Genomic DNA, 11834 nt, shown 5'->3' on the forward strand with positions numbered 1-11834 from the left:
ATTTAAGAGGTTCCAGCTGCTCAAATGGGGAAGAGATTTTATTCCAGAATGTTTTGGTCCCCAGGAAAGAGGGCACTTTGAGACCCATTCTGAATCTTTCTCACCTGAATACTTTTCTGAAGGTTCTTTCCTTTCAAATGTTATCCCTTCAGACTTTGTTCTCTTTGCTGCTTCCTCTGGCTTTTCTGTTTTTTCTACTTGGGCGCCAGAACGAAGGGGGGAGGCCCCCCCAACACTTTTGCATCCTAAGCAGTTCATCTTATTTACACACACACAAAAAAAGCAGTGGCTCAAAAGACAGATACAGTTGAATACTTTTTTACTTTTTTTTTTTTTTTTTTTTAGAGCCAGGCAACCACTAATGGCAATGCGAGATGGCAAGCAAGCAACTAAATACCTTCCATTCCATATTCGTGGCTGCATAGTTACTTGCTTGCCTTCTTGCATTGCCATTCGTGGTTGCCTGGCTCTAAAAAAAAAAAAAAGTAGACTTCTAAACTTCTGCTGGTATATTAAGGTCATTCCTGTGTTTGCTTGTCCTTTCCTGTGCTGGTTGCTGAACCTGCTTGCCTGGCTCTGGAGCACTGCTCTAACTGACTATTGGATTTGGAGGGAAAACTAAATTGTTGCATAAACCACAATCCACCACACCATATCGTATCGTGAGTGTGTGAGTCGTTAGTGAAATGTTCATTCTTTGCTTTGAGGCAACTGGAAATTTGGGCATTGTATATAGATTTTTTAAAATTAATACCATAGTGAGGAGTGAGTCCGACTGTTTAGGATTCACTACCCTTCAGGATCTAGACTGTTCTTGCTGGGTCAGGATACTTACAAGGAGATTCTGAAGTACCAGGGATCTATAGATGAGCAGCAATCAGAACATATTATCTGCGAAAAAGAAGGTTGTCATGCTTCAGAGAAAAAAAGGTTCTAAACAATAGAAGTAGCAAGCACTTGAAACATTTTCACATTTTAAGAGGAAAATTCAAGCTAAAGAGAGAGTTATAATGTTGACTGGGCACACTCTTTCTTCAGATGGTCTGGCTAAAGTAATGGATAATATCCCTGTTGTGGTGTTCAGATACTGTTAAAATGGGTCTATATTAGAACATCAAAGTTTTACAACTTTGAATGTTCTAATATCGACCCCTACTCAGCGAACGCTGAAAATAGCGAAGCTGCAGAAAACCAAATTTTTTCCTAGGGAAAGAATTTGGTTGTCTGTTTCTGTCACTTTGCTATTTTCAGCACTGTGGTGGAATGTTACGGGTCGGGTTCAGGTAAGTGTGCGATTGTGTGGACGTGAGGGTTAGGTGAGTTAGGATTAGGGCATGGGTCAGGTAAGTGTGCGATTGTGTGGACGTGAGGGTTAGGATGGGGTAGGTGAGTTAGGGTTAGGGCACGGGTGAGGTGAGTGTGCGATAGTGACGGACCTTATGGTTAGGGTTTGGGTTAAGGTAAGTGGATAGTTAGTGGTGTATGTGCAGTTTAGTGTAGGGTTAGATGTAAGATTTTAGGTGTATGTGTGTGGATTGCTGTTTGTTTGGTGTGCTTGTGTTGTGTGTATGTGTTTTTGAACAGCAAATTTTTTCCCTAGGAAAGAATTCGCTGTTCTGAATGTTTGATGTTGTTAGCGTTTGCTGAATAGGGGTCGATATTAGAACATTCGAAAAGTTGTAAAAATTCGATGTTCTAATATAAACCCGTTAGAACTACAAATTAGTTTAGAAGCAGTAAGTAAAATTTTGTACTGCCTTTTGTCCTCATGCTGCCAGTGTTTATCCATCTGTTCAGTGTCACAGTAGTTTATCTTAATATAAAAAGTACATTTTATTGGTAATGGTTAAAAAAAAATTAAGGGCAGTTGCCAGCCTGGACAGCCTTTGCATAATTTTCATTCCGAATAATTTGTTCTAAAGGAAACTTAACCTTTGCAGATATATTTAAGTTTGTACATTTATTTATTTAATTTATTTAAGTATTTTTCCAGGATAGAGCACTGATCAAGATTTGACCAATTTCAGGCTTAGCCTGGGTAGAGAGCAAACAGAAATTAACTGAGTTATTGGTAGTGAAGTACATTACAAATAGGTATAAGTTAACAAAGAACATTATGCTGGAAAAGTAAGCAGGTACTAGTTCAATGGGAAAGATAAAACATTTTGTTTTCCACTTTCATCTTGTTGTCTACTATGAGGTTTACTTCTTTTTATTGACTGCCTTTCATCTATTTTATGAAGTTTAATTTGGAGACAGTTTTGGTAATGTGGTATAAAGATTAAGTGGGACCACCATCCTTAGAGATGAATTGTACTGATTAGATCTTTCTAAATAACTAAGGGTTCATTTTTGTCTGTTCTAATTCTTGTCTTTCAAAATGTTTAAATGCTATTGTTAAGTTTAGTAAAGAAAAAGGCAGAGATGGGGAAGGAAGGAAAGCCAAAGGAAATGAAAGAGAATAAAGTGCAAGAAAGAAAAAAACTGAAAGAAAATTAAAAATGTGTTTCCTCTCCATAAAATAAAAAGAATGAATGTTCCTTTGAACATGACATCAGTATTGAGATTCTTTTTTTCTTTGTTTTTTATGAGACTGTAGAAGCAATTTGATTTCATGCCTTGTGACATCTGGCATTGGAAATCCAGTATTCATAATGGGTGAAAACTAAGTTGAGTATACCAGTTCACAGTTCTAACTGAACTATATATTTGTTAAGAGAATACTTATTTTGTTATGGGTAACAGCTTTCTGTCACAAGGCTCAGTATATTCGCTGTACTAAGGTAGTCAGTGTTTAGTGAACTCACACTGGGTAATCTTTAATGTGATAGTGAGGGATGTTTACAGACTAACAGAAAGCAAGAGAGTAGTTGTTGTTATCTTTCGGCTTTTCCCGGTTAGGGGTCGCCACAGCGGAACTCCGGTCCGCTAATGATTGGCAGTAGATTGTCACGAACGCCGAGGTGCCAGCTCGATGTTCAACCTTCAACGAAGGCATGCCCATTTATGCATGTCTTTCAAATGCCCACCCAACCGCAGGGAGGACATGCAGACTCCACACAGAAGGCACTCCCCGCACTCCAGCCGAGAATCGAACAGGAGAGCCTCTTGCTGTGAGGCAACAACGCTACCACTGCACCACCACAGAAGAAAACAAGAGAGTAGTTATGTTTGTATAATATACCTGACATGGTTTAGTATTCACTGAAAGCTGAAGGGGAAGGAGTTCTGTATCCTTAGGGTAAATATAGCTACATTCAGACATTATGTATAAATATGCCAAGGATGGGGAGGGGGGGAGAGTTACTGATTTAAAAAATAAGAGATTATGCGTGAATGACTGAGGGAATTTCTATTATGCTGCTAAGAAAATTGCTTCATCTTCATTTATTGCTCAAAAAAGATTAACCTCCTACTTTGGCAAGATAACCCAGTAGTATTCGAATACTGCAGCTGGTGGTCTAAGGAAGGGCATTTATTGTTTTCTTTATACCAAAAATGATAAAGCCAAAGGAAGGGGTGGGTTGCTGTATGGCGTGCACCTGGTTTAGTAAAAGTTTTGCATATTATAAGAGGAAGAACCCCATGCATCGAATGCTTCAGGGGAATAACCACTTGCAATGATTACTTCAGGGGGAATAACCAATTCCAATGATTACATCAGGATTGCTTCAGGGGAATAACCAGTTGCAATGATTGCTTCAGGGGAATAACCAGTTGCAATGATTGCTTTAGGGGAATAACCAGTTGCAATGATTACTTCAGGGGGAATAACCAGGTGGCAGTGTTACTCTATGTGAAAACAAGTAGTAAGGCTGTTCTACATAAGCGAGAGAGCTCTGCCCAGCACTGAACAGATAACGTTGATTGGAATAATATAACACAACATCTGGAGTTTGCTTTGCAGGTTGTAAGAAACTTAAACCATGAGACTGACAAGTTCACCTGTTGGTTAAAATTTTATTTACAAGAGGTTGTTGAAAAAAGTTACGTGGAACATATGGAAAACAAATCCAATTCTAAGTGACAATATGGAAAGTTTTAGCATAAGCTGGCATAAGGATTATCAGAAAAGACAATGTTATCAAATGTACAGGGCAGCTAAATACATGTTACTTGTGTGACCAGTTATGACATTAACTCCCCAATGGTCTAATGGGCTTTGAACTTTGTACAGAAACAGGCAATGCAAAAACGGCCATAATAAGAATTGAACACAATATGGGGAGTATATCACTAGGAAGACATCTAATCAAAGCATATTATAAAATATAAATTGAAAATGCTACAACAACTATACTCTGGGTATGCACCTCTCAACCTCTTAGTCTGTTTGCATTGTTAGTAGATGTTGATGCAGAAGGCTGTGGGTTCTACTCCCACAATTTGCAGATGGATTGCTGATACTGTATTGTGTTGTACTTTAAAGGGAGTGGATGCTGCAGTCCTGTGAATGTCCTCCTTTGGAAGAGTTACCTGGTAACTATGACCCTGTTATGAGTTTGCCATCCATTCCCTATTGTAACATAACAAGTTTCTAATTTTTTAATGCAACATAGGCAGTTTATTCTTCAAGGGCAACAAGCACTTTATTTGTAGATGAAACAATGAAATATAAAGTTGTTTGCTAGCAGCAACCTCTTCATTAGTTAAAGATCCCTTTAATGTAGAATTATTTAGATGACTTTTACCTCTGCAGTTATTTTGCATATTTACTGATATTGGTGGATTAAATAAATTAAACAGAGAAACCGAGTGCAGCGAGAGTAGGGTTATTGGTGGATTATAATGACAGAAGTTTGAGTGGCCTTTTATGGTTGAAATTTTCCGAAATGGGTAGTTTTGTCATTATTGATTCATGCATTTTGTTTCATTGCTTATTAGAAGACAGTTCAAAACTTTAAATTTAAAACACATTCTGACAACTGGTGCTGTATTATACAAGGAATATAATTTAATACAATCAGGATGGTGAATCAAAGAATGCATACATGTATGCATGGCCCTAAAAATGTATAAGGAGCCTATGGTTTGAAAACAGCCCAGACGCCAGCTTAGTCCTCCACTGGCCAGATGCAAAATGAATGTGGGTTTTCATGCCATTTTAATGAATATGAGTTTTAAGGGCAGAGAAGTTTACTGCTCATGCTAAGTCTGCTTCCATTGTTTGATCTTTCAACCTCTTAGGGCAAGAATCGGGAGAAACAGTGTGAAAGGTCAAAATCGTGGGCAAATTGTAAGCTTTACTCTTGTCACCGAAGCAATGGATTAAGGTAAAACAGTTCACAAAACATTACCTTGACCTGGCCAAGCCTTTTGACACAATACCCTGTCAGGTATAGTACAAAAGATGAATAATCTCGGAGTAAACACTTACATCACTAGCTGGATTGCCAACTTGCTAACAGGATGTGGGAGATCAAAATAGGGGAAGTTACCTCTAGAGAGAGACCAGTCACCAATGGAATCCCCCAGGGTTCTGTGCTGAGACTTTTCTGTTTGGCATATACATCTCAAAAGTAAAAGAAAATAGCAAAGGGCTTTGGCCGACTAAGATTGAGATGAATGCAAGCTAGGAGCAGTTATTGAATCCCAAAATGACTTAACCATCATGCAGGAAGGTTTGTCCAAAACAATAACTGGTGCCAGAATCATGAACTGAAAGTAAACTTCAGAAAATACATCGTATCCTTTGGGAAGTCATCTACTCCAGGGAACTACTAAATTGACAATACCCCCTGAGAACTGACCCAGGTGTTTGGCATTTGGGAACGTAGGTGTATAGTGACCTAACGTTTGACCAACATGTGCCAAGAGTCATAAGAAAGTCTTTCTGTATTGCACAGCTTATAAACAAACTGACTGTGAATAGATCTAGAGATGTTATTGTCTACCTTTACAAAGCCCACATTAGGTCAATCATTTTGTATAATGCCCACTTTGGCATGTATCTGTCCAGACCCATGCAACAATTGGAATACCCACAGAGATAACTCACTAAAAGGATACAAGTCCTGAACAACAGGTATTGGGTGAACCATCTCAAAGATTTATCACTATACTCTGTATCCTACAGGTGTTTAGATGTGACCTGTGTCTGGCATACAAGACATCCTCTGATCCAATACTGATGGACCTACTGAACATCAGCAAGTCAACTGGCATCAGAAATACTCAGTCCAGGTATCTAAATTGAATTTTGTGGAGAGATGGATATATATCACAGAGGCTACCACTGTTCCAGAACAGACTATCCATTCAAGTAAAACAAACCTCATCCCTGTCCATATTCAAATGCAGCTTGGATCTAAGGATGGATAATAGAAAATGTACTCCAGGATTGCCCCTCGTGCTACTTATGGATAGAGACAGTTCCTAAATGCTGCATCCCTTATATGGGTCCCCTCAAATTTTCTATGGTATGATCACAGTTATTCTCACTAAGGCTGATTTACAGTTGTCAGTCATGGGATAGGTAACACCAGTCAGGAAATGTTAATTCAAGCACCAAAAGGGAAATTGGCTAAGCTTAAAATGTCCTGCAAGTGAACCTGTGTTGCGGTAGTAAATAGTTTTAAAAAAATTGCCCTTTTCAGATCACTAAGTGCCCCTCTCACCCTCCCCCACCCCCCCATCCTTCAACAACTTCCGGTGCCTCTGTTTCTCTGCATCTCAAGGATGTTTACCTCATTATCCCTATTCATCCTCTTTTCAGGAAGTTTTTTACAATTCTCTGTTACTTCCTGGCATTTTCAGTTCTTTGCTTTGCCCTTTGGTCTGTCTTGCCCCAAGAGTCTTCACCAAATACCTAGCTCCTATAATCGCTTTTTGGGGTCTATATTAGAACATCGAAGTGTCAGGTCTTCGAATGTTCTAATATTGACACCTAGTAACCAAAAGTTGAAAATAGCAAATTTCAGCTTTGCGGTGGAAAGTTACGGTCGGGTTCAGGTAAGTGTGCGATTATGTGGACGTGAGGGTTAGGGTGGGATAGGTGAGTTAGGGTTAGGGCGAGGGTCAGGTAAGTGTGCGAATGTTTGGACATGAGGGTTAGGGTGGGAGAGGTGAGTTAGGGCGCGGGTGAGATGTGTGTACGATAGTGATGGACCTTAGGGTTTGGGTTAAGGTAAGTGGGTAGATAATGGTGTATGTACAGTTAAGTGTAGGTTTAGATGCAAGATTTTAGGTGTATGTGTGTGGATTGCTGTGTGTTTGGTGTTTGTGTTGTGTGTATGTGTTTTGGAACAGCAATTTTTTTCCCTAGGAAAAAAATTGATGTTCTAAATTTTCGGTCTTACCGGTTTTCGATTACTAGGTGTCAATATTAGAACATTCGAAGACCTGAAACTTCAATGTTCTAATATAGACCCCACTTTTTGCAGGATTTAGGGGATCCAAGTATTTCCATACTTGGACAACCTCCTGTTTCAGGCATCTTCTCCAGAGATCTTTTTACAAAATCTTCATTTTGCCATTTATCTTTTGCAAAGCCTGGGGTTCACAATAAACTCCAAAAGTCTTTTCTGAATCGAGTACAGAATTCAGACGGTGCCTATGCTGGGATGTCTGCCTCCTCCCAAGATCTTGACACTCGTTTCCTTCTTTCAAAATCTTCTTCCTCTGGCCTCTTGTCACAGCCAGGGAGTTTCTGAGAGTTCTGGGATTCATGGCATCCACCATCCATATGTTCCATCTGGCCAAACTACATATGAGAAAGTTTCAGTGGTTTCTAAAATCAGTTTGGCTTCAACATGGACATCATCTAGATTTTGTAGTTCCTCTTCTTCCTTGTCTAAAGAATGAACTTCACTGATGGATTCAGCAGTTGTCTCTAAACCCAGGGCTCCCCTTTCATCTCCCTCTTCCCTCTCAGGAGATGTTCACAGACACCTTAGATATGGGATGGGGAGCAGCTTTTGGCTCCCTAAAGGTGCAGGAGGTGTGGTTGCCTCTTCAAAAGAAAAAGCACATCAGTGTCAAAGAGATGAGAGCTCTTCTGCTGGTGCTTCAGGCTTTTCACCCGCTTTTCTCGCCAAGACCTTTCAAGGTATTTACGGGCAATACCACAGTGATGTAGTATGTAAACAAAGAGTGGGGGAACAAGATCAGCCAGTTTACATTCCCGCAGGTTAAAATATTGTGACAGACACTCTGAGCAAGTCTATAACTCAATCCCACAAATAAATGCTTCATATGTATGTGTTTCTGGACATTGTCCACCAGTGGGCTACTCCTCAAATAGATATGTTTGCCTCCCCTCTGAATAGACAGATTCCTCTTTTTTTCTGTCAAAGTCTCAGGTCGTCTGGTTTGAAAGGTGGACACCCTATCTTTTTCTTGGAAGGGGATCTTTCTTTATACATTCCCTCCCTTTCCCGTCATTCCAAAAGTCCTGTTCAAAATTCAACAGGATACTCTCAAAATTGTGTTGGTGACTCATTTTTGGCCAAGACAGCACTGGTTCCCTCTTTTTCTGCATTTAGCCAAGGGAAATTATCACAAGTTATCTCACAGGATGGACCTACTCACACAAGACAAGGAATCTCTCATCCATCCCCACCTGTCCACTCTTTACCTGACACTGTGGGTGATAGGATTTTTATTCCACATAGACACCTTTTTTCTGTGGAAATGCTTAGTATCCTGTAGGAGGCCAGGAAACCTACTACTAGGAAATCCTGTTTGTACAAATGGAAGAGGTTTTCTGTTTGGTGTCTTTCTTCTAACCTGGATCCATTTTCTGTGGATGTTCCTTTGGTTGTCTCCTAACTGTGTGAATTGCTCAATGCTAGTTTGACTTTTTTCTCTGTTAAAGCCCACTTATTAGCTATCTCTGCTTGTCTGTCTTTTTCTCCTCCTTTGAATTCTAGATTTGAAACTAAACAATTTCTTAAAGGTGTCCTTCATATCAGGTCTCCCAGGAAGCTTGTTGCTCTTCCCTGGGATCTTAATTTTGTTTTGGAAAAATTGACTCTGGCTCCTTTTGAGCCTGCTGCTTCAGCTTCCTTGTAAGATTGCTCTTGGAAGACTGTACTTTCATTGTCCCTTATTTCTGCCTGATGGGTGCCTGAGCTTCAAGCTCTTATGGATTGTCCACCGTTTTTGGTGTTTCATAAGGACAGGGTGTCCTTGCATAGTAATCCTTCTTTTATGCCCAGTGTGGTTAATGAGTTGACCCTTAATCAGTCTATTCATTTGCCCACTTTTTTCCCCTCTCCGCAATCTGCCAGTGAAAGAGTTCTGCATACATTAGATGTGCATAGACAGCTCAGATTTTATTTGGGTAAGACTAATACTATAAGGAAGTCTGATCAGCTGTTTGTTTCTTTTCATCCTAGGTCCCTGAGATTAGCTGTATCTAAGCAAACTGTTTCTTCTTGGATCTCTAAAGCTGTTTCCTTTTGTTATTTTTTTATGGTAATAGCCTTCTTTTTCCTGTTAAGACTCATTCTACTAGGACTGTGGCTTCTTGTAGTGCTTTTTTCCAGGGTTTGGATAGTAACTCTGTTCTTGAGGCAGTTACCTGGACTTCTGTGCCTACATTTACCAAGCACTACAAATTGGATGGATTCTCCAGAGCTAGAGCTGTTTTTTCATGGGCCATTCTTCATGGGTTCCTAGAGGGCTCTGCTGGTCCTTCCTCCTCCCAAGTTTCTTCTTGAGCTTTGGCAATCTCCCTACTGATAAAGAAGGACATAGTACAGTTGTGTAAAATCTTACTGTAACAGTAGAGATCGTTCTCTTCATTGTTGCACTCGCTCCGTCTGCCCCCCTGGTCCATTTCTCTTCTGGATGTACTGATTACCTCTCTTTTCCTTGGACTGGCTTTCCTACTGGGGCTCTGAATTCTGAGGATGGTACATCCAGACATCACCTTTATGCCCTGCACTACACAATGAGCGTACGTGTGACATATGGCATACCTTAAAACAAACTAAAGGCATTGGTATACTGGCCAGATTTCAGGCTGCCCTTGGCAGGAGATCCCTACTGTTATGAATACTGCAGTTGTAAAGAGAAGGACATCTACTGTTACAGTAAGATTTTACACAACTGTAATTTTCCTGGGACTAACATACAGCTAGAGTATAAAAACTACATTGGAGGATGGAGTTGTAATTTAAGTATTGTGCTTATGTGAAGTATTTTGAGGTAAGAAAATTGATTTATAAATAAAATTGTTTGCCCTGATATTTAATGGAAATGAGTGTGATTTGGTTGCAGATCATAACCTGTTTATTGGGTGTTTGAGACACGGATGCCAAGTAATTCACCTCAACATAAATCTTTGTAGTGCATGGAGTGTTATCTGTTCCATGCACTACTGGTTACAGTAAAAAAAAAAGAAATGCTAAGTATTTTGCTGGCTTTCAAAGCCATAAAGCACTTAGCGAATGTTGTCAGAAAGACAGTGCATAATATTCTCTTACATTTCACTCACCTTGCCATGCCTCTAAATTGTCCAGATTCACAGAATTTCCAGATTATTGCCTCATTTGTTTTGTCTGTTCCTCATAAAGTTCATGGTTTTCAAACAGTTCATGGAGAAAATCAATGAATAGTGGCATACATTTGAGTTTCAGTGTTTGTGTCCTTCAGAGAAAATGCAGACGGAAACTCATCTTGTTATTCTAGCTACATTCTAAGTTTTTAAGAGGGGCACCTTATTAGTGTGGATAACAGAGAGAGTCTGATCTTTTATTCTGCCTCTGTCATTTGTTGGTCAGTACTAGCAGATTTTACAATGTAATGCTAGACCTGATCTTAACAGCTTAAGCAAGGGGTGCTTAATATTTGCTATGACTGGTCTTGCACCTCTGTAGTTCTTAACTGATTTGTCTTTTTCCAAATATTGGAGTGTAATTACTGTACTTCATGCAGTACAAAGTAATTGTTACCTTAAAATAGTTAAAATATCTAGCTGATTACCAGATATAGTGCTAATTGTGTTAATGTTTGGTTGCCTCTGATGTTTCTTAGAACTCTCCAAAATGTGTTTCCTTCACATTTGCTCATGTATATTATCTTATCTTGCAGGATAAGGAGCGTAAGTCTGTGACAGTAGAAGAACAACCTTCTGGAGTATATTATTATCCTGATGAGGACAGTGCATTTGATCATTTGTATGATGCTGTCGAGGGAAAGGAAGCAAAGGAGTTATTTGAAACTGCTATAAAAGATCTTCAGAAGCTCATGAAAATTGAGGTGAGGCTGCCTAAAGCTGGACTATGATTTGGTGCAAATACATGTACATTTTTCTCTGTATACATGACTTAGACAGCATGCCCAGCAAAGAAGGTGAGAGTTACTTTCAGATTGTTGACCATTTATTAGTTTGTGTTCAAGCAGCTTCTCTTAGTAACTAACAGGTCACTTGATGGTCTTGTTTCTTCTCACTGCTTGTTATTTTAAATGCCTTCTTTTTTAATTCCGGACTTTCTGAACAAATAGTAAAATGCTTCATTGTTGCATTTGTATGTGCATAGATCCTAATCAGTCCAGCTGGAGTAGTGTTGTGTGGTATTTTCATAGTCTTTCATTGACCAAGTAACACAGATAAGGCAATAAGTTTATTCATTATTTAGATGACTGCCTTATCTTATTCAGATCACAAGAGAGACCAGAGTCTATTTCAGCAGGTGATGGAACTAAGACACAGAACTGTTCCTAACTGGGGTGCTAGCCATTGCACGATGCATATATCCAATACATCTACATTTGTGGATATTGGCAGTTTGAAATATCACCAACCAACATATTGGCATGTCTTTGGGATGTATAGGAAACTAAACCCCACAAGTAAAAATAAGTACTAACACACTAGGACATACAGA

At 39.4% G+C, this 11834-nt stretch overlaps 1 protein-coding gene across 1 annotated transcript in view; it reads left to right on the forward strand.

The window, feature by feature from the left end:
• The window catches only part of PNPLA6 (patatin like phospholipase domain containing 6), a 1368928-nt gene that overhangs the window by 678362 nt on the left and 678732 nt on the right, over positions 1-11834 (forward strand). The window contains exon 15 of the mRNA XM_044083495.1: positions 11038-11205. Within this exon, the coding sequence (XP_043939430.1) occupies positions 11038-11205 (168 nt within the window). The remainder of the gene's footprint in view (positions 1-11037; positions 11206-11834) is intronic.

The sequence above is a fragment of the Protopterus annectens genome, chromosome 9.part0 (assembly GCF_019279795.1).
Source record: "Protopterus annectens isolate FY-2018-M chromosome 9.part0, PAN1.0, whole genome shotgun sequence".
Taxonomy (NCBI): domain Eukaryota; kingdom Metazoa; phylum Chordata; order Ceratodontiformes; family Protopteridae; genus Protopterus; species Protopterus annectens.